At 65.0% G+C, this 27,628-nt stretch overlaps 2 protein-coding genes across 6 annotated transcripts; both read right to left on the bottom strand.

Annotated features, from left to right (window-relative positions):
• Positions 1–938: 938 nt before the first annotated feature.
• Positions 939–17,054, bottom strand: CYTH1 (cytohesin 1). Of its 5 annotated transcripts, none has more exons than XM_036394607.2 (13): positions 17,012–17,054; positions 8,320–8,402; positions 7,577–7,641; positions 6,869–6,935; positions 6,587–6,705; positions 6,213–6,293; positions 6,009–6,121; positions 5,787–5,935; positions 5,580–5,692; positions 2,937–3,015; positions 2,767–2,838; positions 2,291–2,445; positions 939–2,075 (listed from the first exon to the last, which is right to left on the bottom strand). In XM_036394607.2, the coding sequence occupies exons 1-13, from the start codon at positions 17,037–17,039 to the stop codon at positions 1,997–1,999; spliced, it is 1,203 nt and encodes a 400-aa protein (XP_036250500.1). In that variant the 5' UTR covers positions 17,040–17,054; the 3' UTR covers positions 939–1,996. The 5 variants fall into 5 exon arrangements, 4 of the variants coding, with proteins under 4 accessions (XP_036250500.1, XP_036250502.2, XP_054372846.1 ...); XM_036394609.2 differs by lacking the exon at positions 17,012–17,054 and adding an exon at positions 13,192–13,343 and having other exon boundaries at positions 2,937–3,013; positions 5,581–5,692; XM_054516871.1 differs by lacking the exon at positions 17,012–17,054 and adding an exon at positions 11,130–11,214.
• Positions 17,055–17,432: 378 nt separating this feature from the next.
• On the bottom strand, positions 17,433–27,356 carry USP36 (ubiquitin specific peptidase 36). Its single transcript, XM_036394764.2, has 21 exons — positions 27,311–27,356; positions 26,692–26,980; positions 26,400–26,624; positions 25,506–25,616; positions 25,138–25,240; positions 24,472–24,539; positions 24,016–24,086; positions 23,609–23,691; positions 23,499–23,505; positions 23,198–23,311; positions 22,824–22,964; positions 22,387–22,487; positions 22,035–22,173; positions 21,178–21,828; positions 20,508–20,611; positions 19,425–19,931; positions 19,067–19,209; positions 18,604–18,768; positions 18,248–18,363; positions 18,036–18,168; positions 17,433–17,954 (listed from the first exon to the last, which is right to left on the bottom strand). The coding sequence occupies exons 1-21, from the start codon at positions 27,311–27,313 to the stop codon at positions 17,950–17,952; spliced, it is 3,279 nt and encodes a 1,092-aa protein (XP_036250657.1). The 5' UTR covers positions 27,314–27,356; the 3' UTR covers positions 17,433–17,949.
• Positions 27,357–27,628: the final 272 nt, after the last annotated feature.

Here is a 27,628-nt window from a genome sequence, read left to right as displayed (position 1 = left end):
CCCATCCCTGCCTTGCCCCTATTGCCCCTGACCTGCTCCATCCCTGCCTGCCCCTATTGCCCCCTGACCTGCCCCATCCCTGCCTGGCCCTGTTGCTGCACTGGCTCACCCCAGTCTTACCTGGCTCTGCTGCTTCCCTGTCGCACTCCTCAAGGCTCCAACAGCCTGCAGGCACTGGCTGCACTCCACCTGACACTGCCAGCAGTTCAACTGACAGAGTGCCCCAAACGACCCTGGCACCAGCCCAACAGGCACCAGCCCAACTGCAGCGCTGCCCTTCCCCCTGCACACCCCACCGCCCCATCCCTCAGCAAGGGCTCTTTGCCCACCCTGGCCAGACTCAGGCTGCAGTGCCAAAAGCTGCCCCATCCGAGGCACAGGATGGGCAGGGACTGCAGCAGGGAATGATCTGGCAGATGCCCCCCTATGGCACAAGGGTGTCTGACTGGACAACCCCTCCAGTCTGATGGTACCAACAGAGCTGGCGCAGGCTTGGCACTCCCAGCTCGCCCTCAGCCCCAGCTTGGCTTTGATCCCACTCACACCTGGCACCAGCTGGCTATGAATGCCCTCAGCCTGGTGCAGAACATGGTACCCAAGGGTAGCCCCTGTCCCCACTGTCCCAGGTCCTCCACTGGGCCCTGAATGCCTCTGCCCAGCCAAGCTTGGTGCCCGCAGCAGGGAGCAGGACCAAGAGCTGTCCCAGCCTGGAACAGAACGGAGCACACTGCCCTGTGTTGTGCAGTGAGGCACCCCAGGCACTGCCCTGCTGCCCAGGGGCCACTGGTGAAGGCACAAAGCTCTCAAACACCCCCAGCACATCACGACCTCGGGCTGGGAGGAGCATGAGCCCAGTCCAGGGCTGGGCACAGGGCAAGGGCTGACAGTGGCAGGGGACTCCTGCCCACCCCAAGCTGCACAGAGTACAGGAGGCCAAGGGAAGCGTGGTGCAAGTATTTATTTGTTGCTGATGTTCAGCACTAGTTGGCATGGCAAATTAAAAAAAAGAAAAAAAAAGGTTAGAATAAAAAATCCTGCCCACCCGCCCCACTCCTGTGAGGCCTCTGCACTGAACCACCCACATACAAAATAATCTACAAGGAGAAAACTATACAGGAGTATTTACACCTCTGATAAATAGACTAATACTGATCCAGGCGCCTCCAGACCGTGCGTGGGGATGGGGACAGGACAAGACACAGGCGATTGTGAGGCAGAGAGAGAGCTGGGGCCACAGCCCCTGCCCGGCCAGACCCCCCATCCCGAGGGCAGTGCCACCATGGCACCACGCCCCCCTGGCACGAGCCATGGCACAAGGATGTGCTGGGGCAACGCCACCGAGTGCTGCCACATCTGAGCCACGGCTCCCATGGCTGGGTGAGGGCACATCCCTGCCCTGCGTGGCACCACTGCTCGTCAGCCGTCCCTGCCCTTCGTCCCTCCTGTGTCTGGGGTCCACTCCAGTGCAGGGGTGGCTGGGAGGGCCCAAGGCAGCAGCGTGGGGACGCCCAGGACAGACCCAGGCCCGCTACAACGAGGGCCAGGAGCTGTATCTCTGCAGGGCCCCCCTGGGCCGACACCCCGCACCCCAGCACCTGTGGCACCCCAAAACCGCCAGCTGCTCACCAACAGCTGCTCACCCTCCTGCCCAACACCCCAAGAGCGTCTGAGCACGGGTGCCTGGGGACCCAGTGTCACGGGGCCACAGGCGTGCTGGGGGTCAGAGGCTGGGAGGGTGCCCGTGGTGCTGAGGCCAGGGCTCCCAGGGGGGCTGTGTTCCAACCTGAGCCTGTGAGGACGCTGTCAGGTGATGAGGCAGTGATGGGGGCCAGAGTCACTGAGATGCCCGTGCCCCTTCCCTCCCCCCACAGTTAAGAGATGGCGAAGCTGAAGCTGGGCCCTGGGCCTCAAGGGCCAGCGTGCAGCGTGGCCCCCACCCCACATGCCCCCAGGACAGGGGAACACTTGGGCTGGCCTTGCAGGGCCAGTCTGGCTGCTAGTGCCTCTTGGTGGAGGAGACCTTCTTCTTCCTGGCAGCCAGCATCTCATAGAAGGGGTCCCGGCTGATGGCTGCCCTGGCAGGGGAACAAGGGCTGGGTCAGGCCAAGCTGCTGCAGTGATCGGTGCCACCTGCCTGGCCTGGCCCTGGGCAGGTCCCTTTATTTCCCTGGGGAAGCTTTCTTCCCCCATGCTTGCAGGATGCCCTGGGAAGCACTGTCCCCTTTAGGACAGCAGGCAGCTCCCTGCTGTGCCCAGTGCTGTGCCCCCACACACCCCTCCAAGCACTCACTTGATGCACTTGATCCACTCCTCCTTCTCCTCGGGCGTGGGGGCAGAGATGCGGTACACGGTGTGGTTCCCCTCCACCACACGCCCATCTGCCTCTGTCTTGCAGGCCTTGATCACCTGGTCCTTGTTGTCAGGGATGTAGAGCTCAAAGCAGTTCTGGGAGGGAGAGAGCGCTCAGACACAGCCCCCATTTCCAACGGGGAGCCCAGACTGGGAGGGACAAAGCAGAGCCACACACCCTGGCACAGCCACCCCAGCATGGCACAGAGGGACAGACACACCGTGATTGTCACGCCCTGGCCCTGCATGTGCCCCTGTGGTGACCAGCCCCACTTTGATGAAGGCACTGACCACTCTGGAGCCCCCTGCCCCTCCTGGGGACATCTCAGGATGTGTCCCCTCCTGGGGACATCCCAGCTTCTCCTGCCCAAGCCAAAGCTGCCCCCAAACCCCAGAGGACACTGGCACAGCACTCACGGGCTTCTTTGAGTCCTCCACCTCACGGATGCTCAGGTTCTCCAGGGGGATGATGCCACGGGGCTCCTTATCCTGGTGCAGCCAAGCAGATGTTTAGCTGTGGGGTGGGACACCCCCCGTGCAGCCCCTTCCCTGCCCCAGCCCAGCTCACCCTGCAGGAGCCCACTCACCGTTGTGTACTCGAAGTAGTAAAGGCAGTTGTCCGTCAGGATGAACCAGCGCCGCTTCCACGTCTTCACCCTGCCTCCTGGGAGCAGAGAGGGCCAGTCGGGCACAGCCCTGCCGAGGGGGCCGGGCACACGGCAGCTCGGGCACACGGCACCGGGCTGGGCACACGGCAGCTCGGGCACACGGCACCAGGCCGGGCACACGGCACCGGGCCGGGCACACGGCAGCTCGGGCACACGGCACCGGGCCGGGCACACGGCAGCTCGGCAGTGCAGAGCCAGCCGGGCACACGGCAGCTCGGGCACACGGCACCGGGCCGGGCACACGGCAGCTCGGCAGTGCAGAGCCAGCCGGGCACACGGCAGCTCGGGCTCACGGCAGCTCGGCAGTGCAGAGCCAGCCGGGCACACGGGCCCCAGCAGCAGCGCAGCCCCGGCGGACACACAGAGCCAAGCAGAGGCAGGCAGCGGCGGGCAGCAGCAGCAGGCAGCGCACACCGCACCCACCCGAGCAGGAAGCGCACGGATGAGGATGGAGGCGAGGGCGGCAGCGCTCCCACCCAAACACAGATCAGCACAGCTCGAGGAAACTGCGAGGGGCCAGGCAGCTCCCTGCGAGGACACGGGGGCTTTCTGTCCGCACTGACCATGGTCCCGCTCGTCCTGGACCCCGGGCAAGGCAGACCCAAGGCCACAGGGTCCACAGCTGCCAGCACAGCGGGAGAAGCTGCTCTGCTCTCCCCACCCGGGCCCAGCTCCCCTCCAGTGCAGCCATTGCAGCAGTGCCGAATGCAGGACGAGCACCCACCCTTGCAGGATCCAGCATGGACACCAGGAGCCACAGTGTACACTGGGGGTCCTGCTCATCTCCTTCCCTGCCAGGAAGGCCCTGTGGCCCCTGCTGCCCTGTGCCAGCTGGGAGCCCACCCCCGGCACTGCCCCAGAGCAGTTCTGAGGGCCAGCACCAATGCTCCCCAGCACCTTGGGGTGCAGGCATTGGAGCAGTGCTGGTGCCTCGTGGGGACTGCTCTGAGCCCTTAGCACAGGGCACCACGCAGATGGATCCCATCCAGCTCCAGCCACTTGGCATGCCCTAACCACCCGTGCACAGGCTGGGGCCTCTCCTGAGGACACACCAAACCTGTCCCCATCCCTTGTGTCACCGGAGGCAAGGACCCACTGGCCAGGCTGAGCTGTCTGCAGACATGGGGGTGCACAGCTGGGTGGGTGGCAAGGTGCCACCGCGGCCCCGTCCTCCCCTGGGTGGCAGAGGAGGCCACAGGCCTTGGGGAATGCATGGCATGGGCAGGGCTGGCACCCCACGTCCCTGCCTGGAGGTGGAGAGGGGCTGTCCTGCAGCAGGCGAGGTCCCCGGGTGTGCGGGGTTAGCAGCAACAGCAGCAGCAATGAGACTCATCACCAGCAATTAAAAACGCAAAGGAAACGAAGCCCCAGCAGTGTGAGCAGAGCAGGGAAGAGGGGTACGTACCTCCTGGAGTTGGGGGCAAGGAAAGGAAGAGCCAAAATCATGGAAACATATAAATGAGGGAGAAAAGAAAATTAAAAAAAAAAAGGAAAAAAAATAAAAAGAGGAACCCCAAAGCCCCCCCCTTGCCCTGCGGGTCAGTGGGGCCGGGCTGCAGCAGGGAAGCTGTGAGGGGTTGGGCCAGCGGCAGGGCTGTGGGGGCTTGACTGCCCTGGCTCACTGTGGCTCTGTGGGATGGGGCTCCTTGGCTGCTGGGGTCAGGGCCTGGCTCCCTCCACCCCCTGGCTGACCAGCAGGGTCCTTCCCTGCCCCCCAAGACACTTGGGGTCCACAGCCACTCTGCTGCCTCTCCGCCACCCCATCGGTGGTGCCAACCTGAGCCTGGGTGTGCAGGGCCCCTCCAGGCAGGGACAGGAGAGCCTGGGGCTGTCCTGTGTCCCCCCACCCCAGGGCAGGGAGCAGGCAGCTCTCGCTTTCCCCTTCCAAGAGCTGGCCATGTATCAGGAGCTCTGACCCCAGGCAGAACCCTGGGGAAACGCCCCACTGGACCCCGATCCTGCCAACACCCACTCCCCCTGCTAAACCCGGGCAGAGGATCCCCCAGAGGTGCCAAGAAGAGAAGCCACAGGAGCCAGGGCGCGGAGGCTCCGGCTGCGGAGCAGGGTGCAGCAGGGATGCCATGCATGCTGCCTGCATGTGGAGCCGGGATGCGAGGTGGTGATGCTGTGGGAAGGTGAGGCAGGGGCTTGTCTGTGCTATGGAGGGGGACGCACGCAGCCTGGGGCAGCTCGCCGCTTGCTCCCGGGGGCCCGCTCCACATCCTGCTGTGACTCAGTGACCTGAAGGGCCTCGAGGTCTCTGTGCTCTGACACCAGACCCTGGTACCAGCTCTGTGCCCCGGGGGCTTGCCCAGCCTAGAGGCAGAATCCCCCAGGACACCCACCCGGCCACTCTGCAGGGCCTCATCACTCTGAGTCCGCTCCTGCTGCCCAGCCAAGGGAAGATGGAGGGCTGGATGTACAGCTGCCTTTCCCATGAAGGCTGTGCCTGTCTCTGTAGCCTCCTCATGTTCTGAAGACCCAAGCCAGCAGGAGAAGTGTGGGAAGCCCAGGGGCATGGCACCCTGGTGACAGCCTGCCCTCCCTTGCTGCTGGCACTCACCGAGCTTCAGGAGCCAGCCCTCCCGGTCGGGGTTGAAGAAGGTGTGGGTGAGGTCATTGCCATCATCCTCAGGAATTTTGAAGGGCTCATTCTTGATGCTCTCGTACAGATTCTGGTACAATGACATGGAATCAGCTCTGCTTTGCCCTACAGGCCCGTGCTGGGCCCTGCTCTGGGCCAGCTTTGCAGCCTGGCCTGGCCCTCACCTGGAGCAGCTCCTCAGGCAGGTCCCCCCCGTCATTGATGCCGCGGTTCATGGCGATGAACCGCTCTGCCGTGGGCTTGTCCTTCACGTTGGGATTGTGCAGGCTCGTGTTCAGCATGATGATGGCAAAGGACAGCACGTAGCAGGTGTCTGCAGGGGCAGAGGGGAAAGTCAGCTGTGGGGCAGGATGATACCAGGCACACCATCTGGGACAGGCACTCACCTGTGGACTGGAACACACCGGGGTTGCACTGGCAGTACCGCTGGGCAAAGGCCTCCATCATCCGGTCAATCTTCTGTGCCTCCCCTGGCAGCCGGAAGCTCCACAGGAACTGCCTGTGGAGAGCCAGCTGTGCTGCTGGTCTGGGGGCTCCATGGTCCCCAGCACCCTCCGTGGGCCACGCTCAGCTCCCAGCCCCTTACTCACCGCAGGGCCTGCACAAGGTTGAGGTCAGTGAATTCATGCAGCTCCACAAAGGCATGCAGGACTTGGATGTTGAACTCATCCCTGTGGGAACAAAGCCAGAGCACGAGGGATGCATGATCAGCAATCCTGTGACTGCTGAGTGGCTCCACTGTCCCTGCCCTTCTCCAGAGTCTACTCACGCATGGGGGAAAGCTGCACATACCCCTGGCCTGGTCTGCACAAATCACCCACTTGCAAGAGCCAGCCATGAACTGAATACCCCCAGCACCCCGGGTACCCCCAGTCAGCTGCCCCGTGAGCTCAGAGCTGCAGGGTCCCATCTCTCAGGTGGCAGGAGCCCAGAGCCCCCCCCAGGAAACCCAAGCCCAGTGCACCTCTCGCCCAGGTAGTCGCCGATGGCTGTCTTGTTGAGGCCCTCTCCCTTGTACAGGAACTGCGCAATGTCCTCGCACGTGTTCTTCAGCAGGTCGTTCTCAATCAGGAACTGGATGCCCTGGAGGGGTGCAAGAGAGGTGCTTGGGGGTCTGTGGCTGCCCCTGCCAGCCCCTGCCCTGGCTGCTGGCTCTGCCCCAGCCCCACAACCTGGACTGGGAGGTGGTAGAGCCCTGCACACCCCCAGAGGCAGGTAACCAGCCCTGCTCCCCATCCCACAGTACCTTCTTGGGATCCATGTTGAACTTCTTCCTGCCCATGGCCACCTGCTTGTTCCTCTGCATGTTTTTCCTGCAAGGCATGAAGCAGCTCTGAGCACCTGGCAGAGCCCCACTGGGGCAGTGCACTGTGGGGAGGGTCAGCCTGGGCTGAGGGGACCCAGGCCCCCATGCTGGACCCACAGAGGACAAAGCCAACACACTGCTCCGTGTCTGCCCCACACCGTGGCCTGGGGCTGCTCTCAGCCTGCCAGGCCCCAGAACAGAGCAGAGCTGCCACCCCGTGTCCTTGGGGTCACCCTGAGCAGAGGGGTGGCAGGCACAGCACCTGTCAGGTCACCCAGACATGGGCAGGCTTGGGCGAGCTGGCTGTGGCAGGGCTCTGGGGAGAGCAGTGGGGCTGGCAGAAGGGAACAGTCTTTATTCTTCATGCCCCAGTGGGTAACTGGGAATGAAGCTGGGAGTCAGCTCCCACTGGGCCCCCTGATCCCGACTGGCACCAGCTCAGAATAACAAAGCTTGCCAGTGGCTGCGGCCAGACAGAGGGGCTGGGGCTTGGAAAAATAGACCTGGGAGCAGCAGATCATCCTGGAATCCTGCTCCCAGGAGCTCAGAGCGCCTGGGAAAGCTGCTCACAGCAGCACTCGTGGGCCAGGGCTCAGCTGCCCTCGGCTCCTGCACAGCCCTCGGGGGCTCCACGGCGCTGGGACTCACCTCTCCTCCGTGGAGCCCAGGTTCTCGATCTCATTCGTCACTTCTGCTATCTCATCCTTCAGGCGCTGTGGGGAGAGGGGGCACTGAGACAAGGAGGTGCCTCCCCCACAAACCCTCCAGCCCCCAGCCCTGGAGACAGCCCCACTCCCCCACAGCCCCTCCTTCCTTCCCTCCCTTCTCCCCCCACCCTCAAGTGCTGCCCAGGGGCTGAACCAGCTCAGAGGGCACCAGCAGTGGGGCTGCCTGCCCCCCACTGCTAATCCCTGCAGCACTGCCAGGCTCCCAGCATGCAGGAAGGAAGAGATTCAGAGGTTAACAAAATTACCCCTAATCCCTTCAGATCATGCCCAGCATATGGCAGTAATTAGCCTCTGCTGCCTTAATCAGGGACACGACTGACAGTGTCCCAGATGAGCCCCGACCTCACAGGCACTTGCCAGGGCAGTGGCCTGGCCCAGATACGTGGTCCCTGCCCGTGCCAGGCAGGGGCTGGCACAGACTGGCACAACTGCACAGCCTGGAGCTCCGCAGGGTACAGGAAAAGGCACGGCTGCTTTGGCAGGGCAGGGATGGCTGGCTGCCACCCGGGGCCACATCCCAGCTGGGACCCCGTCCCCAGAGCCCCTCGGAGGAAGAGCTGTGGGGCAGCAGCACGAGGGATCCTGGACGGGGCTCCAGGGACCCTGCCAGCCAGGCTGCTGTCTCTGGGCCAGGGGGAGTGTGTGGGTCCCTGGGCATCGTACCTGTATGTCAGCCAGCAGCTCCTGCTTTCGGCGGCGGATGTTCTCCAGCTCCTGGCACTCCTCTGGGGTCAGGTCACTGGGCACTGGGGAGAGACATGACCAGGTCAGCACGTGTGCTCCTGGCTATCAGACCTGCTAGGCTCCTGGCACAGCCTCTGCTCGCAGCCAGCAGCTGTGGGCCTGGCTGGAGGCAGGACGTGGAGGTGCTGGGTGGCAGGAGGAGCTGGGCTGGCGAGCAGTGTCCCCAGCCCCACACAGAGGCCAAGTGGCACCAATGGCATGAAAGGAATTTGAGGGCAGGGGCATCTGCTCCTTCAGACTGTGGCAGCTGCAGAGTGAGAACCAACACAGGCCCCCGCATCACCTCCAGCACTGCTTCTGCCAGCCCTGCTCCCCCTCCAGTCCCATTTCCCTCTGCTCTGCCCCACCCGGGCTGGTGTGGGTGCCCATTCTGCTCCCCACGGCTGGGCAGCTCTGCTGTGCCCTGCAGCACAGCTCCACACCGACCGGCAGCCCTGCAGGCTGTTCTGCTGCACCAGGTCAGCCCCAAACATCAACCAGCTCCTTGCAGCTCCCTCTACAGTGGATTCATTATTCTGGGGCAGAGCCTGGAGCTGGTGCACCCTCCAGACAGACCTCACCTGCACACCACAACATCTACACCTTCCTGTCACACCCTGAGGAGCCAGATACCCCCTCTCCAACACCATCGCCCAGGGCCAACACATGGTCTCCTTGCTACAGGAACATTCCTAGTGCTCCTTGGCATGTGACCTCCTTGCTTCACGCTGACAAGGTATCCCATTCCTGTTCCCTCCAGTCCCCAAGGTCACTGGCTCCTTCAAGAGTGCTCCCAGCCCTCCTGCTATGCTCCTGTCTCCCAGCTGGTTCTGTGTGTTGCACCAAGGTCACCTGCAAGGACACCAAAACACCTTCCCCCTCCAGAGTTGTCCCCAAGGGAGTGACAGCAGGATCTGCCAGCTCAGCTCTTGTGTCCTCCCCACCTCCCGCCCTGGGGTGCTGGGAACAGGCGTCTGTAGGGCTGTCCCTATCCTCCCTGCCCCAAGCATGACCCCCTGACCCGTGAGGTCCGGTGTGCCACCACATACAGCCACCACTGCCACCAGCCCAGACTCACCAGTGTCCCCAGCGCAGTCACTGCCCCGCACCAGGGCCCAAAGACACCGTGTGCCTTTGGACCAGCACTGTCCTCAACTGCGCATCGATTCCCCCAGCACTGCCTCAGTGGGAGCTTCCTGGGTGACCCTGCACCCTGAATCTCTGAGCTCAGCACTTCCCGGCTCTGCCCTGGGTCTCATCAGCTTCCTCCTTCACAGCCCCTTGTTGCCAAGGCAGAGGCGCCTCAGCTTGCGACACTGTCCCTCAGACATGCCAACACTTCCCAATACTTTCAGTCTCCCATGTGGAGCCAGACAGGTCGGCTGGTGGCACCAGGTTAAAAGTTACTTACGGTACCAGAGCTGTGCCGATGCATCCCAGCACCTCCCGCACGCCCCATTCTCAGCATTCCCACCGGCACCAGCCCCCGCTGCCAGGCCCCCAGGGCGCCCTGCAAGCCCAGGCTCGCAGGGGGAGGGATGAGCTGTGTCACACCCGCTCATCAGAAACCCCCAAACCCCTGGGCTGCTGCCTGTGCCACAGGACCCTCCTGCCCAGCTGCAGGACCCTCTTGTCCAGCCGCCAGACCCCCGGCCCGGCCGCAGGAAAAGCCAAATTCATGCCAGGCCTCAGGCAAGCCCTCAGCTCTGCCTCTTCCTGCCCACCTGGGAGAGGACAGGGGCTCCAGCCGGGGTCCCAGCGGCCCCGAGACAGGCGTGGGGCAGATGAGACGCTGCAGGGCAGCAGGACAGGACGGCAGGGCTGCTCCAGAGCCCCAGAAGGTCCCTCCCTGGTGGAGGCTGAGCACTCGTGACAAGCAGCCCAGCCATGTCAGCAGCAGCCAGAGGAAGAGAAACCCCAGACGCAGGAGCTTTTCTGGGGAAGGAAGGCGGCATTAACCCTTCCCTGGCTCTGCACAGCAACTGCCCGGGAGAGCCCCAGCGAGCCTGGCGGCAGGCAGAGCAGCGCTGGGGGACGGGAGGGTGGAACAGACACTGGCACAGGGGTCACACAGGGACCCACCACACTGCAGGATCCCAGCACGGCCGGGCCTCCCCGCCAGCACAGGACAGCACAGGACCCTGCCCCGGAGCAGCAGGATGCGCCCATGGGGCTCAGGGCTCACCCCAGAGCAGCAGATCTGTCCATGGGGCTCACCCCAGAGCAGCAGGATGTGCCCATGGGGCTCACCCCAGAGCAGCAGGATGTGCCCATGGGGCTCACCCCAGAGCAGCAGGATGTGCCCATGGGGCTCACCCCAGAGCAGCAGGATGTGCCCATGGGGCTCACCCCAGAGCAGCAGATCTGTCCATGGGGCTCACCCCAGAGCAGCAGGATGTGCCCATGGGGCTCACCCCAGAGCAGCGGGATGTGCCCATGGGGCTCACCCCAGAGCAGCAGGATGTGCCCATGGGGCTCACCCCAGAGCAGCAGATCTGTCCATGGGGCTCGGCGCTCACCCCAGAGCAGCAGATCTGTCCATGGGGCTCACCCCAGAGCAGCAGGATGTGCCCATGGGGCTCGGGGCTCCCCCCAGAGCAGCACCCGCAGCCCCTCCGCACCTTTCCCAGAGCACAGCCCCGCCGCACAGGGCCCCGCCGGCCTCGCCCTCCGTCCCAGCGCCGCCCGAGGGCAGCGGGGCACACACGGAGCCGCCCCCGCCCGGCCCCCCGCGCCCCGGCCCGGCTCACCGTGGCCCTGTGCCCTCAGCACCATGGTGCCGGGGCTGTCCCCGGCCCCGCCGGCCGTGCCCGAGCTGCCGCGCCGGGTGCGGACACCTGCAGCCGCGGTGCTTCCGCGGTGACTCAGGGCCCCCGTACCAATGAGCTCCGCGGCCTCCCGGGCGTCATCCCGGCCTCGCCAGGAGCCAGCACCAGCACCACCCTGTTCCTGCCGCCATGAGCCGGAGCCGCCAGCACCTTAACTCCTGTGCTCCCGGCTGGGTGGGAATGGGCGCCGGGGCTGCTCCCCCTCCCTGGCTCAGGGCCCTGTGCTGGGGTCCCAGCCAGGCAGGCCCCGGCCCAGCCCAGCCCTTCCTTCCTCGGAGCCTGCCAGGACACCCGGCCCGGCACATCTTGAGCTCGCTGCGCAGCGCCGGGCTCCCCTCCCTTCCCCTCCAGCAGACCCCCAGCCCCGCAGCTCCCCCGTCTCTGCCAGAGCTCTCCACTGCAGGTCCAGGCCCTGTGCTGGCCATGCGGGGACCGCTGGTGCCCGCTGCCCTCCGCAGGCTCCATGGCATCGCCCACAGCTGGCTGGGACAGGAACTGGAACCAGGAGAAGGACCAGGAACCATGCCAGCCCCCACGGGATGTTGTTCCCCACTGTCTTGCCCCCTTGCTATGGGGTGCCTGTAGGGACCCCACTGCTCTGGGCAGGACCCCTGTGTGGCGAGTCCGGGTGTTGTGGGGCTGTGCCTGCAGTGGGAGCGACCCCAGCACGTCCCTGTCCCCATCCCTGCCCCTGTCAGTTCCCTGAGAGGCTGCATCAACTTCAGCTGCCTTGACTCAGCTAAATCCTGCTCAGCAGCAGGAGATGGAGACACGGCACCCAGAATGCCAGCTATGGAGTAAGGGGAGGGTGGGCTTCAGAAGCCTCGGGGTGTCCTTTGGCCCCCTGAGCTACCGCAGCAGCCAGCCCTGCTGCTGGCCCACGCTGTACCACACCAGAGGACATCAGCCCCGGGGTCAGGCAGGCCATGGGGACGAGCCCAGGGTCTCTGTGTGCTGCTGCGGGTGCCGCCGCCCCCACCCCTTGGTGGGGTCCCGTGGGGCCCCCAGTAACATCCTGCTTGTCTCCTCACACCACATCCTGTTTCCACCATGTGCACACCCTGGGTTGCGTCAGCCCCATCCTTCCCCACGACAGCTGAGGTGCATAAGGAGGAGGGTTGGGGACAGGCCCTCCTAGGCTGCTGGACCCTGTGCTCAAGACACTCTCCTGCTTTTGTGCAGCCCTGCCCAACACCCCATTAACCCTGCTTCCCCGACCCAGAGCCCACCAAGGAACCCTGTCCACAGCCACTACCTTGCTCCCAGTGGCTCAAGGCTCCAACATTCCCGTGCACAGACCCCCAGCCTCCAGCATGGCTGGGTGAGCTCCAGCTCAGCCATGCCTACAGACACTGTGCCTGTGCAAGGAATGCAGCCAGGCAGGCACCTCACCTGCTCGAGAGGAGCAGAGCCCAGCTCAGCCACAGGGCTGGCCGAGGGGGTCCCACAACCCCCTGCCCCACTGCACAGCTCCCCAGTCCCACAGCTGGGCACGAGCCAGCAGGTCACAGAGGTGGCTGACCTTCAGCACACCCACAGCGTGGCAGGAGCTGGGCTTTCCCACACAGAATTCCCTTTGGAGAGTGCCACCCTGCCCTCTGTAGCCACCAGCATTTCTGATGAGGGCACCGAGCACTCACACACCCTCTGGGGCAGGGTGGAGGGGCTGGGGTAGGACCTGCCACGGCCATCCTGTGCTGCCTGTGACCTCCCAGCCGCCACTGCTGGCTCCCCAACACCCCTGTCCCACCATGGCACCAGCTCCAGGGCAATGCCAGGCGAGGGGCCCGGCGCTTGCAGAGGCCCGAACTTGGGAAGGCCGGCAGAGGAAGGAGGCAGTGAGACGGTGAGGACACTCTGTGCTGCTTTCAGCAGGAGCCATATGGAGCCAGAGCCATATGGAGCTGAAGCCATGGGCCCTGCCGTGTCTGCTGGGGGATGGGAGCCCCGCGGCACAGAGGGGAGGGGGGCACGCAGTGCCTACCTGCCTTGGCAGCCACCGAGGGGCAGAGGAACGCCTGGAAACTGGAGGCGCAGAGCTCGCTGACCGTCCCCATGCTGCGGGGGTCCCACGCAGGATGCCACCAGCTCCGGGAGGGCAAGGCAGGGACGGGCAGAGGTCAGGCAGGTGCACACAGAGGCCAGACAGGCGCGCGTGGCCGAGCAGTGGGCTCCCCGGTACTAGGCAGGCAGCCAGTACCGAGGGCAGCTCCCCGTGCCTGGGGCAGGGCGCGAGCAGGGCAGCCGGAGCAGTCCCGGCTGTGTCTGGAGCTGGCTCTGGCTCTGCGAGGGGAGCTCCAGCCGCAGGAGCCCACGCGCCAGCCCCAGCCAATCCCCGCCGCACCGGCACGCCAGCCCGTGCCACCGCCGGAGCCACAGCGGGCGCCTCAAAGCCACTTGGAGGACGAGGAGTTTGGGAAGTTCCCAGCAGCCCCCCTGCCCGGGCTGCCTGCCCCCGGCAGCCCCCTTGCCCCCGCAGGGGGCCGGCAGCGGGGTATTTTTAGAGAGGTTTTATCCCTCCGTATTAGAGCATTAAGCATCAGGAGCCGGCGGTCGCATAGCAACGAGCGCCGCATGAAGGAAGGAAGGTGCACCCAGAGAAGCACGGCGGTGCGAGCGTGGGGGTGCCAGCACAGCCCCCGCTCCTGGGGTGCAGGGCCTGAGCCCCAGCTCTGACCCAGCCCCACAGGCTCAGCCGGCCCTGCGTGCCAGCACCTCTGGTCATGGCCCAGGAGTACTGCCCACTCTGCTGAGGCCCTGAGTGTGGGGGCTCCTGCAGCAGGAACCGGGGGTCATGCCCTGGGATCCCAGGCTGGGGACAGCTGTGGAGCTGGGGAAATGCACAACCCTCCCAGCCTCCCACCCCACAGGCACTGAGCAAACCCAAACCGGACTGACAGCTCCTTTCCTCAAAGCAGGAGCGATCTTGAGCACAGGGCACGGCCATGAGTAACAAACCCCAGGGCCTGTCAGGGCAGGAGCAGCTCGACAGCTCGCTCACCCGCCCCTGCATCCACTGGGATCGCTGAGCCAGGAGTAACTTGAGCAGGGCAGGCAGAAGCCCAGACAGGGCAGGCAGCGGGGAAGGGCACCCTGGCAGGCAGGAGCAGTCCCTGATCCCTGACTGCAGAGGGAGGAGAGAGTGGAGAAGGGCAGCTGACAGGGCTCCGAGGGCAGCCAGGCCCTCACTGCTGATGTGACTGACCTTCTGTTTCAACACCACTTCCCCTTTCCCAGGGGCCAGAGCAGAGGTTGCCACATCACCAGGAGGCAAAAGGGCAAGCGAAGGGAGCCGGGGGCACAGGGGAGGCCGAGCTGGGCACGTGCTGTACAAGCGCCTGCCTGGGCCTGGACTGGCATCTGGAGAAACCCCAGTGTGCCACAGGCATGTGGGTGCTGTGGCTGGGATGAGCAGGGCCAGGTGGCATCTCCCACACAGAGTGACCTGGATGCCTGGCTGGGTCCTTGCAGCCTGTCCAGGCAAGGTGGGGCATTTACAAACCACAGCTACAGCCCTGACATGACTACAAGTGTCAGCAGCAGGGCTCATTGTTCTCTGCTCCAAACACCTCAGGAGAGGAACTGCCTCTGCCCAAGTCCCTGGCTCTGCTCCCCAAGCCTGGTGCTACCCCAGCACTGCCTCTCTGCCTCTGACCTGGGAGTCCATCCCTGAGCTCTGTGGAAGAGTGGCTCCCCAAGCTGAGCACAGGAACTTGCCCAGGCTGACCCCACACTGTGCAAGGAAGGGCTGGGGCATCAGCAGCAGCTCCCCCAGCAGCGCTTCCTGGTGCCCAGGGACATGCCATGGTCCCAGCATGGGACATGCCATGGTCCCAGCATGGGACAGCCAAGCCTGTGCCAAAGGGCTGCCAGCACCCACTGGCCAAACAGGACTTGGCAGGCTGGTGGCGAGGAGGGCAGGGACTACCTGGGTGAGGAGCCCCTCAGGCAGCCTGCTGCAGAGCTGGCAGCCCACCCTCCTTTGGGGATCCCCCACACCTTGCACAGCCCACCCTGCCACCACACACCCATCCTGCCCCAGACAGCGAGGCCCCCTGGCACAAGCTGCTTTGCTGGAGGCTGCATCAACCCTGCTTAGAGAAATCCCTTAATCCCCAGGCCAGAGTGAGCAGTAATCCCTTGGGTGAAGCAGGATTACCAGCACTGCCCAATCCCCCTCTCCCTGGGGCCAGCCTGAGCCGTGATGGGGCCCAGCTCAGGACACGGTGCCAGGACAGGACTGCACTCCCCACATCCTCTCACCGGTGCTGCAGCTCGGCCAGGCAGGAGCAGCCAGGATGGTTCCCCGCGGTCCAGAGGCGTCTGAGCCACACCACTGCTCTGGTCAGTTCTGCTCTGGGGTGGGTTCAGCCTCGCTGCTGTCCCCACGGGGAGATGCTGGGAAGGGGGTGGGAGTGCAGCCCCACGCCCCGGCAGGAGCAGGGGGAGCGAGCACACATCTGTGCCGCCAGCTGCTCGCCCTGGGATTTGCTCTCTGCCGAGGCAGACGGCTGAAGAGAGGCCGTGAGCCGTGGGGCAGACACTGGCGTCAGCACAATCCCACCAGAAAGGGACTGCCCGTCGGCTCCCACCGCACTACAGCCTCGCAGAATGTCCTTGGCTAAACCAACTCAGCTTAAGGGCTTTGGGGCAGTGGGTTGTGCTGCCCCCAGCGCAGGAACAGTGGGTTGGAGGCGGCTGTGCACTCCCTGCGTCCCCCGCGGCAGGATGAGCAGGACATTTCTAACGCTGAGAGATGACCCGGGATGTCTTCCAGGTGATTCCGGGAAGCACCGAGAGGCTGCTGGCAGAACCACTCCCCACAGCGCTCTCCCGCTAATGGGCTGTGTCTGACAACACCCGAGCCAGGCCGCAGCCGCCGGCACCTTCCTTATCTCACACAGTGAAGTCCTCGCAGCCCAGCACTGTCACTTCTGGGGTGGAACAGCAGCTCCTAATCGGCCGTGTCGCACAGCCGGGCAGGAAGCCGGCCGTGAACCAGTACTGCCGGCAGCGGCACTTGGCCGGCACCAGCTGCTCCCAGGAGGAATGGTCACCAGCACGGCTCCAGCACCGGGGCCATGGCCCCAGACCTCACCCAGACTCCAGTCTCCCCTCAGCAAAGGCCCTGTCCAAGGAAAACCACCTGCCGACACACGGGCACCTGCCTGGGAGAGACCGGGCACGGGCAGGGCGTCCCTGCCAGTCCCGGTCCTCGGCACCGGCAGGAAGGAACGCTCTGCGGGCACGGAGGGCAGAATGCACGGGCATGAGAGGGGAGACCCTGCAACCGCCGAGCACCCGGGCCCGCCCGGGAGCGGCTCCGGGCACACCGGGAGCTCCCGAACCGGGGGCTCTGACATTCAGCAGGCACCATCGCGGCCACCCTGCCCCGAGCTCTGCGGGGCCGGGCTCGGCAGTGCCGGGGGAGCACCGGACGGAAGGCGTGCGGGCAGCGGGCAGTACCGGAGCTCCGCGGCCCCGGGAGGGCGGCCCGGCGGCGCGCCCGCCCCCCGCGCTGCCGGCGGGCACCAGGTGCCAGTTCCGCCCGGCGCTTCCTCTGCCGCCACCCGCACGATGCCGCCAAGGCCGCTCTGGCACTTGCGGGCGCAGGTCCTGCCGCCGAATCCCCGCCCGTCCCGGAGCCACCGCCCCCGGTCCTGCACCTGGGAGCGGCCCGGCCCAAGCGCGCCCCGCCCGGGAGAGGCGCCACCGCCCAGCGGGGACTACGGACTACCCCGGCGGCTCGCCCCGGGCCAGGTGGGTGTCCCAGAGCCCCCCGCCCGCCCCCGGCCCGCACTGACCGCAGCCGCCGCCCTCCTCCTCCTCCATCCCGCCGCCGCTGCTCCGGCCCCGCCCGCGTGACGAGCGCGCCGCAGCCGCCACGGCCGGCACCACGTGACCCGGGAGGGGCGGAGCCTGGCAGGCCCCGCCCCTCTGCCGCCCGTCCCGGTGACCCCCACCCGGTCCCGGTAATTCCCCCCATCCCGGTGACCCCTCCCCGTCCCGGTGACCCCTCCCGGTCCCGGTGATTCCCCCCATCCCGGTGACCCCTCCCCGTCCCGGTGACCCCTCCCGGTCCCGGTGATTCCCCCCATCCTGGTGACCCCTCCCCGTCCCTGTGATTCCCCCCCCATCTCGGTGACCCTCACCCGGTCCCGGTGATTCCCCCCCATCCCGGTGCCCCCTCCCGCCGCTCGCCCCTTGCGACCGCAGCCGACCATGGCCGAGTGACAAAGACCGGGATTTATTCAGTTCCATCCTTCAAGTCCCGCAGCCCCGGCGGCAGCGCTCCGGCCCCGCAGGGATCCATGCCCCCGGTGCCCCTGCGCCAGCGCGGGGCCGGGCCGACACGGGGCCGGGGGAGGCTCTCCATGCAGCTCGTGCAGGGATGGGGCCTCACGGAGCGAGGGCCGGTAACGGTGACAGAGGGGACGCACAGCAGCACGGAGCAACAGGGACCAGCTTGAGGCACTTGCCAGGAGCCCCCGCAGGTGCGGGCTGGGGCAGGAGGGGAACAGGCACGGAGAAGATGATGAGGAGCCCGGCCGAGGCAGGCTGGAGGCAAGGCAGCGTGGGCAGGCTCCTCTGCAGCTGGAAAGCAGCTCCCCGAAGGAAAAGGCACAAGCCCAGGGCTGCGGCTGTATTCCCTCCCCTCTCAGCTCCACCGACAGCTCCCAGGACAGTGCTGCCCTCGGTCCCTGGCCCGGGACTGCTCCCTGAGCAGTTGGGGATGCAGATCTCAACCTGCGAGGCAAAGAGCAGAGTCAGCCCCCAGCAGGCTGCCCCCCCCCAGCCCCCGGCTCGCTGTGCCCCCAGCTCACTCACCTGAGAGCCGGTGGCCCAGGCTGGCCATCTTGGCAGGATGGGACATCAACCAGAAGTTGCGCTTGTTCTGCAACTTCTGGAACGGATTTGAGTCTCTCCTCCGCTCCTGCTTCATCTTCCTCATTTTCTTTACCTGTGCAGAGGTAGGAGAGCGCTCAGGTCAGCGTGCAGAGGCCCCAGCCTCCTCCCACCTGCCCCAGCCCAGCACCCACCTTTCCTTTGTCGAACTCCTGGTCCCACTCATCAATGACGGTCTTGCTTTGGGCCAGTGCTGTGTCCCGAATGGCATCCTGGCTCACGGCCGAAATCTCACCCTGCCAGGTCAACACTGCAGAGCAGTGAAGTCAGCAGAAGGACCAGGCTGTGCCCTGCTGCCCCAGGCCCTGCCCTTGCTGCCCACCCTGTGCCAGCCCCATGCCCGGCTGCACCTGCCTGCTTCCAGGAGCAGCCCCTGCCTGCACTGGCTGGGGGAGCTCAGGCCCTGCAGAGCTGGGGGGCTCTGCCCCCACCCAGGGCTTCGGGCAGGGGGGCTGCACGGCTGTTTGCCCGCCAGGTGAGCCAGGATTACCTTGCTTGCCGTAAGCCTTGTCCAAGGAGTTCTGGAGCAGCTTGTCCACCACGCTGGACTCATGGCCCTCAGGGGCTGTGCCAGCCCAGCTGCTGGCCACGGGGCTCAGGGCAGCCAGGGAGGGTCTCTCGTCCCCAGTCTGGCTGTCACTGGGACGTGCTGCCACTGCAGAAGAGGCAGGGTGAGGGTGAGCCAGGGGGAGCAAGGGCAGCTGCCACGTCCCTCCCTCTCCAAAGTGATCTCAGCCCAGGAAACACCATTTGGACAAGGTCCTGATGGCTGAGGGTGTCTGGGCACACAAGTGCCTGTCCTGGGGGCCAACCATGGCCTGTCCCCACTTCCTCCTCCAGGGCACAGGACACGGGCACTGCCAGGCAGCTGTGGGACCAGCAACGCTGGGGATGGCACAGCAGTGCTCCAAGGGGGCTCCTGGGCAGACACCAGACAGGGCACAGGGTCACACCTGGGGTGGTGGCAGTGGTGGCAGGGACAGTGCTGGCAGCCAGGCTGCTGAGGCTTTCCATCCTCTTGCGTTTGCGGTGCTTGAGCTCTCCAGCCTCCACGCTCTGATGCGTCCCACAGGGCTCTGGCTCAGCTGTCCTGGAGCTGGGGAAGGCAGCAGGGTCAGCTCACACCAGCCAGACCAGGGCAGGAGAGTCTGAGCTTCCCACAGAGCACAGAGACACCTGAGGTGAACCCACCCACAGGGATCAGGTGGTCAGCTGGATGCACGCTGAGGTGCATCCCACCTGCACAGAGATGAGAAACTCCTGGCTCAGGGAGCCTGACCTCAGGCTCTCCCACACCGCTCGGCCCTTTACCTGTCTGAAGACAGCATCCCAGAGCTGCACTCTTCTGTCTTCTTCAAAGGGCTGTCTTTGCTCCTATTCTTCTTTTTCTTCTTCTTCCTCCTGAGGGGTGAAGCTGGCTCCATGCCCAGGCCAGTACTGGGCTCTGGCACATGTTGCTTGGGCCCACTCTTCATGTCCTGACAGGCCAGACCATGGCTGAGACCCTTGTGTGCCCCCTCCTTCCCCATGACAGATACAAAGTCCCCTGGAGAGACAATTTTCTTCTTGGGGGGCCTGGAGTCTTTCTCAATGAAGTCCTTCTGAGGAGCAATGCCCTCCTTCCTGGGGAGCCCGGACTCTTTGTCCTTGCAGCCCTCTGGAGAAACAATCCTCTCCTTCTTGGGAGGGCTGGAGACTTCATCCCCGTCCCTCACAGCCACAGCACAAGGGCTCCTGTCTGTGCTACGATGTTTCCTCTTCCTTCGCTTCTTTTTGAAGGAAACCTCCGGCTCCTCCTGGCCAGACCCCGTCTGCCTGCTGCCAGAAAGAAGGTGAAGTGTGGGCAGTGGGACCAGGGGTCAGCAGGGAGGCTGGGTGCTGAGCAGGCAAGGTGAGCACAGAGCTGAGACTTTTCAGGAATGGGAAAAAGACTAGATGAGGACAGGCTGAAGGACAGGAAAAGAGGCTGATCTGAAAGCCTGGGAGCCCCTCTCTTCCTCCCTCCCCTGAGGTGCAGGAGCACAACACCCAACTGCTGCCACCTTGTCCAGAAAAGGGGAATCAGATGCTGCTCTGCAAGCACTCACAGGTCCCACAGCAGACCAGGAAAGAGTGGGTGCTGCTGCTGCACATGCTGGTGCTGAAGGCTACAAGGGACACCCAGAGCAAGATCGAGAGCGGGCTGGTGCCTCCTGATCCCGTGGGACATTAGTACAGGGTCAGGGCCTTGCAAAGCTCCCTCCCACTGTGTGCTGAAGTCAGCTCTTCTCAGACCTGGAGCAAGCCCTGCCAGCCTTGGAGAACAGAAAAGCTGCTGCAAGGCCACACAAATACCCCGTGGGTCACCCACGGCCTTCCTGCCATGTGGGAGCTGGGAGCAATGGCACTGCTTACCTGGACTTGCCCAGAGGCCCAGGAGTGGAGTCAGGATGGGTGCTGGCTGAGGGCTGGGGCTGTGCTGGGTGGTCCCTCATGCTCATCTTCTGAGAGGCTTTGCCCTGCAGTTATGGACATAAATAAAAACTGCGTCTAACACCAGGGTTTCCATGAGCCAAGAGAAAAAGGGGACCCAGAGAAAGGGGAGGGGAACAGACACAGACAGGGGCAGGGAAGTGGGGGGTGGGAGAATCAGAAGAGTGTTTAGTTAGGAGAACAAAGGAAAAAAGAAAGGAGAGAAATGTAAAGACCTGGAACCCCAGTGCACCCTCCAGAGCCCACTCACTGCCTGTGGAGGAGGCACCCCCACACCCTCCTGCTGTGCCATCACCCCCTGCCTCTGGCCCCGGGGACAGGTGACACCAAGAGGGTGCCAAGGCCCCCTGCTCTGCAGGGACTGGCACAGTCACCCCTCTGAACCAGGCAAGGGGGCAGGAGCCATCCCCCGCATCACTCAGGGATGTGGACAACAGCAAGGCCTGATCCAGAGAGGGGGGAGCAGCCACCACAGCCTGGGTTTAGAGCTGGGGGGCTCTCCCCACCCACCCCTGTCAGCAGGAGCCCTACACAACCCGCTCAGAAGGCACAAGGCTTTGGCTGGAGTCTCGGGGCAGAAGCTCAGGCTCACCTTTTTGGCTGAGAGCTCTGATTTCCTGGCCAGCAGCGCTGCTGTGGTGCTGCCCCACTCCAGGGCAGTGCTGCCCAGCAGGGAGGGCTTCCCAGGGGCTGTCCCAGAGCTGCTGGGGGCAGCCAGGTCAGAGTCTTTAGGGACAGCCAGCGTGGTGCCAGGGCCAGCAGGGAGGTGGGTGCCAGAGTCCCTTCCCTGAGAGGTGCAGAAGCTGCTGGAACTGCTCTTGGCCCCGTGGGTCTCCTTGGCCAGCTGCCCTACAGTGCTGCCCCAGGAATTCTTCATCGCCCCGCAGCCACTGGGCTCCTGGCTGGACTTCAGCAGCTTGGATGAGGTAGGTGGCTTCTCACTGTCTGAGCCCTGTGGGGACAGCCCTGCTCTGGCCCCGCACATGGTGCTGGTGGCATGGAAGCCTGCTCTGGGCATGCCAGGTGTCTGTGGCTTCTTGGGCCTCTGGCCTGTGTCACAGCCCAGCAGAGTGGCCTCGTGGGTGGCTTTGTGGGGCAGTTTGGATGATGGGGTCTGAAAGGGAAGCTTTGACAGAGCAACTCCGTTTGTCAGCTTTGACCCCATCCCAGGAGAGCTGCGGGCAACAGGGACTCCAACATCACCTGGGCCTGGCAGCCCCTTCCCCAGCAGCTTGTCTTGTTTCTAGACACAGAGAAAGAGAGAAGTTCAGTGAGGAGAGCCACAGACACAGTGATACCACCCTCCCCATGCCCAGCCAGGATCCCTGGGTTCAGCAGGATCAGCATCTCCCCTGCACAACACCCTCCCACTCCTCCAGCCCCAGCCTGGCTGCAGTCCCAGGGCCCATGGAGCAGCAGCTCCTGGGAGCACCAACCTTCAGGACTCACCAGGCCCATGGGTGGCACACACAGGGTCCCATTACTGGCAGGTTTCTTCACTGGTTTGGAGTCACTGGCAGTGCAGCTGGGTGGGCTGAAGGCAGCCGTGGCTACGGGCCCTGCTGAGCTCTTCCTGGGGCTGCCCAGCCTGGGGAAGGCAAAGCACATCAGCCCTGGGGACGTGGGTGAGCAGCACACACCAGGACGGGGAGCAGGAGGCTGGAGGAGGTGAGGAGCTACAGCAAACCATGACAAGGGGCTGGACCCCTCCCTGGCACCCTCCACCCTGGGCCAGCACACACACAGGGGCCTTGGGGCTGCTGGTGGGGTAGGGGGCCATGAGGCACAGGTGCTCTCTCACCTCAGGTAGAACAGCACATAGGCCTGCTGGTTGAGAACCACCTTGATGTTGCTGGGGTGGACCTCGTGGTCGTTCATTCGATACCACTGCCCGTTGCTGGCCTGTGGAACAGAACATGGAGCTTGGTCAGGCTGTGTCTGAGGAGAACGGGGTCAGGCTCTGCCCAGGGACCCATCCTGGCCTGCAGAGCAGCAGGAACAGCACCCATCACCACAGCTCCTCTCCCCAAAACCCACAGATGGCCCAGGGGCGGGCCAGGGAGCTCTGTCAGGGCAGACCTTCATGTTTCCTGCAGGGGAGCACAGTCTGTGCCCCATGTGCAGTGCTCCACACCACCCACCCTGCCAAGCACCCTCCTTTCTGCACCCTAAATGGACCCACAAGCACCTCCCAGGCCCCAGCCCAGACAGGGTCCCAGGGGAGCATCCCGGGCTCACCTTCACGTAGCAGAAGTAGTGCCCAGCGTTGCAGCTGTACCCAGAGTGCACCAGCACTGCATAGAGTCCATACGTGATGGGATCGCCCTTGGGCTCGGACATGTAAGGCCGGACGTCCAAGATCTCGGGGTATCCCACGTCCTGTGGAAAGAAGATGTCTCAGGACATGTCTCTGCTGTGCTATGAGCCCCATCTCTTGAGGGAGGGGACCTGCTCTCCCCAGACAGAGACTGTGGCAAGGAAGGATGAACCCAACTTTCCTCACTGGCAGCAGTGGGGAAACGGCCCCAAGGCTGCACCAGGACCCCCGCCATGCTCAGGGCCAGGACCTTGGGCCAGGACACAGCCCTGGCTGTGGATCACTGAGCTCTCACCTTGGTGATTTTCCTTCCCCCTGAAGGGCCGCAGCTGCCGAAGCGTTTCAGTGAGATGGTGAGAACGTTGGAGGCTCGGTGGATGGTGAAACGTTTGCTGGCTGACACTTTCTCCTGCACCTGCCCAGGAAAGCTCAGGCTATTCAAGCTGTTCCAACATCCACATGGCTGCCTGCCCTGGCCACACAGCAATGGCTGTGTGGGAACGGTGCTGCTGGCACCAGGCAGTGCTCCAGACACCTCCCCACGGCCATGCCTTTGAAGACAAGGCAGCTGAGGAGCAGCAGGCTTCGTCACAGGCCCTGCACCTCATGGTTTAGCCACGCAGCAGGCAAAGAAGCCCTCCCACATTGTGGCAGCCTTCCCACAGCTCACCCATGGACCCGTTATGCCCCAGCAGCCCACACTCACATGCTGCACCTGTAGGCGTTGTCCCCACCCAGCTGCTCTGGCTTCACAAACAGCTCCAAGGCCCGCACGATGTTTGCGGCTCGCTGCAAGGACAGGGTGGGGGTCAGGGCACCTGGGGCCTGCCCACAGCACGGCCCCACTCCCTGCAGAGGCGCTGGCCCCAGGAGAGAGCACACAGCACCGGGCTGCAGGCTGCCCCAGAGCCCTGAGCCTGGCCCTGGCCTGTGGCTGCTCTGCCCAGGAGCACGGCTCACGTTCAACAGGCACTGCCCCATGAGACAGGGAAGGAGGAGCAACAGCAGGAGCTGCTTCCCTCCTGCCAGCACCTGTCTGCAGGTCAAGGAGCCTCAGAGCAGGAACATCCCCCACGAGAGCAGAGAGCCCCATCCCCAACCCTGCAGCAGTACCTCGACCTCCAGGGTCACGTCCAGGTAAGGGTCGTAGGTATCCGAGACAGTCTTGCACTCCAAGCATTTCACTGCAAAAGGAAGAGCCATGGGCACACCCTGGCACACCCCAGCACGGCACACACAGCTGCAGTGTCCCCCCAGCCCAGGCCTGGGCTCTGGGATGTCAGCACCAGGACTGACAGCCCTGCAGGAAGGAGGGCTGGCACATCCACTCTGTGCTGGGGAAGCAGGGGCTGCCAGACTGCTGGGAACAGCTCCTTGGGCTGAGGGCAGTGAGCTGGGGACCCACAGCTTGGGCCCCACAGGCAGTGGCTTCTCCCATTGCCACAGCAGGGAGAGTGACCCACAAGTGCTGCAGGACTGACTGATTGCAGCTCTGGGTAAGTTAAACATGTGAGCCGTGTTCCCAAAGGGTTTTACTGCCCAGGCCCAGCCCAGCCTGCTGGTACTCACCACGGGACCGCAGGTAACCACCGAAGATCTGGTGAACCAGAGTTGTGGCCTGGGTCTGGCGATCCAACCTACAGAGAGACAGCAGCACAGATCCCACACTGCAGCAGCCAGCCCTGCTGGACCCTCAGGACAGCCCCCTCTGTGTTGTGGCCAGTGGCTGGGCTGGGGAGCCCCAGGGGCTGTGGGAAGTCACAGCCTCTGCCACACTGCTCTCCCTGTGTCCCACCTGAGGGGTGACACCAGGCTCCAACACACACCTTCCTCTCGAGGAAGCAGAAGCTCCTGGCTGGAGCTCAGAGCAGAGGCAGTGCCTCCAAGGACAAAGGGCCTGGGGGAAGCTGCCCTTCCCCAGTCACAGAGCTGGGGCTGAGCTAGCAAGTATCCCTCAGCAAGTGGGATGTGATCCCAGCCTGTAGCAGCCTCAGGATCTGGGGGCAGGACTGCAGCTATGCTAAGGTGGAGGAGCCAGCAGAAGGTGAACAACAGCCCAGAGCCCTGTCCCTGAGGGGCAGAGCTGGACCCCACACCCGAGGTCCCTGGAGTCAGAACCTCCCCACAATAAGGCTGACCTGGGGCACATGTTCACTCCACAGTCCACTCCCGTGAGTGCAGGGGACCAGCAAGGGAACAGCAAAGAGCAGTGATGGGCCATCAGGCCCCACATACTTGGTGTAGCCATTCAGGCAGGCCTTCTGCATGGCATCGATGGTGTAGCGCAGGAACTCGTGTGCATCCTCCTGCCTGCCGAAGCGCAGGTTATGGGAAATCTCTGCAAGAGAGAGAGGACTCAGCACGTGCTGCAAGAGATGCCATCCCTCCCTGCCTTCCCTGGGGCAAGGACTCTGGGGTCTGAGTCCCCTCAACCCAAACCGCACACCAGACTCATGTCACACAGGAAGCCCCTGGCAGCCCAAGGAGTCTCCAGGCACTCCGAGGCTCCAAGAGCCATCTCAGCGGAGCTGTTTGCCAAAACACGCCCCAGTCCCACCAGTTCTGCTCCCACATTAGTCATGGGGGGGGGCAGCCCTCCTTACTCTTCAGGTCTCGGATGATGGAGAGTGGCTTTATTGCATTGCCGCTGTTGGCAAAAGCCTGAATCGTGTGGTTCTGCATAGTGCACATCATGCAGAAGCTTCCATGGGCACCTGGAGCAGGAGAGACGACACGATGTTGGGGACAAACCCAGGAGAGACGGAGGCAGGACAGGGATCTCTGGTCCAGTACAGCTCAGGAACCCTCAGCTTTCCCCATGAGCTCAATGCCACAGGAGATGGGGACCAGCCCGTGCCATCCCAGCTGGCACAGCCCATCCCAGGAGATGGGGACCAGCCCGTGCCATCCCAGCTGGTGCAGCCCATCTCAGGAGATGGGGACCAGCCCGTGCCATCCCAGCTGGCACAGCCCATCCCAGGAGCAGCCAGGGCAGCTCCCCAGATGAGACAATGTTCACATTGAGAGAAAACAGGTCCCAGGTATGCACTGGACCAGCCCACAGCTTGGCCCTGAGGGGCACATCCTGCAGGCAGTCCTAGGGATGGGGCTGCAAGGCCTGTGTGTTCCTGTGGTGACAGCTCACAGCAGCGCCTGGCACGCTGCTCTTCTGCACTCCCCACAGTCAGGGGCTACTCAGGACCCCCCAGCTGAGCCCCCAAGAAGCCAGCAGGCTCCATTGGGCCCATCTTAGTCCTGGCTACACCCAGCAGAGACAAAGATGCCAAGCTTGGGAACGCTGCTATGGCCAGGAAAAGTGAATAGGACCCAGGAACAGGCTCTTGACAGAGGAACAGGCAGAAAGGAGCAGGGCAGGGAAGGTGTGTCCTCTGCACTCCCTCACAGAGCCAGGCACAGAGGCGCTGAGTGCAGCACTGTGAGCAGAACAGGCAGACGCTGCTCGTCCCTCCCGGGCCCTGAACCGGGTCCCCACTCACAGGTGCGCCCGTGCTCCCGGGACAGCAGGTAGTTGGTGAGAGGCGGCGTGTAGGTCAGGCACTGCAGCGCCGAGTTCAGGAAGCAGGTGTTCCCCAGGTTACTCAGCCCGGCGCCCACTCGGTGAACCCGCTCCCACTTCATGGAGAGGCTGTGTGCTGGGAAGAGCACCTTCTGCGGCGGGGGGATCCCGTCCCCCCCGGCCCGCGGCGGGGCATGGCCGTGTCCTGCGGGGAGCAGACACAGTGAGCCAGCGCAGGAGCGCGGGGGGGTCCCCTCGGCCTCTCCACTCACCCGAGGGGTTCTGCGGCCGCTCCGCAAGGCTGCCGGTGACGCCGAGGGGGCGGCCGATGGCCTCGGCCCCGATGCGCTCGTACTTGTCCCGCAGGTGCCCCAGCTGCCCGGCCAGGCCGCGCCGGGCGGGCACGAACTCGATGCGCTGCTGCAGCACGGAGCGGGCGGCGGCGGCCAGCGGCCGGCCCAGCTCCGCCGCCGCCTCCCGCCGCCCCGGCTCCAGCACCTCCCGCAGCTTCTCCGCGATCATCGCCGAGGGCGGCCGGCTCGGCGGGCCCGGCGGCCGCGCCTGCAGAGAGGGCGGAAAGCGGCGGCTGAGCGGGGGGCACCGGCCCGGCTAGGCCGCTGCCGCTGCGCTCCGGCTCTCAGAGCGGCCGGCCGCCGCCACGGCCCCCTCGGCGGCTCCCTCGGCCGCCGCCAAGCCCCCGCCGCCACCCGCGGCCCCGAGCGCCGCCGCCGCCGCGCGGTCTCGGCCCGGCCGCCGCCATATGCGGCCCGGGCGGTGCCGGCGCTCCGCTCCCCACGGGCGGCCCCGCCGGCAGGGCCGAGGAGCGCGGCGGGACGGGGGCGCAGGCCCCGCGTCCCCGGGCCCGTCCCGCCCGGCCCCGGCAGCGCTCACCATCCGGGTCCCGCCGCACGCACGTGTCGCCACACGGCCAGCAGCTCCTTCCGCCCGGCCCCGCGGGGCGGCCCCGCTCCGCCCGGCCCGGCGCAGCCCGGAGCCGCGGGCGCTCCGCCCCTTGTTCGGGAGAGCCAACGGGGACACCAGCTCCGCCCGCTGCGGGCCCGGCGCGGACCGAGGCAGGAGGCGGCAGCGCCGCGCCCACAGCGGACGGTCCCGCCAGGGGACGTTTCCACGCGGACCGGCCACCACGCGGTACCCGGGCCCGCCCTCGCCCCTGAGTCACGGCCCCGCCCGGTCCCGCGCCCGGTCCCG

This window comes from Molothrus ater, chromosome 19 (genome assembly GCF_012460135.2).
Source record: "Molothrus ater isolate BHLD 08-10-18 breed brown headed cowbird chromosome 19, BPBGC_Mater_1.1, whole genome shotgun sequence".
Classification (NCBI taxonomy): domain Eukaryota; kingdom Metazoa; phylum Chordata; class Aves; order Passeriformes; family Icteridae; genus Molothrus; species Molothrus ater.
This window is presented reverse-complemented; position numbering and strand designations above follow the sequence as displayed.

What these genes read in the sequence shown, in the direction of transcription:
- CYTH1 (XM_036394609.2), bottom strand. Translation starts at nt 13,264, where the DNA reads ATGGGGACGGTCAGCGAGCTCTGCGCCTCCAGTTTCCAGGCGTTCCTC. An exon ending in CTCGGTGGCTGCCAAGGCAG is followed by an intron (nt 8,403 to 13,191) that starts GTAGGCACTGCG and finishes GTCTCTCCCCAG; the next exon opens with TGCCCAGTGACCTGACCCCA. An exon ending in TGGAGGACTCAAAGAAGCCC is followed by an intron (nt 2,446 to 2,766) that starts GTGAGTGCTGTG and finishes TCTCCCTCCCAG; the next exon opens with AACTGCTTTGAGCTCTACAT.
- USP36 (XM_036394764.2), bottom strand. An exon ending in TATGTGCTGTTCTACCTGAG is followed by an intron (nt 22,174 to 22,386) that starts GTGAGAGAGCAC and finishes TGCCTTCCCCAG; the next exon opens with GCTGGGCAGCCCCAGGAAGA. An exon ending in CACCACTGCCACCACCCCAG is followed by an intron (nt 18,769 to 19,066) that starts GTGTGACCCTGT and finishes CCTCTTCTGCAG; the next exon opens with TGGCAGCACGTCCCAGTGAC.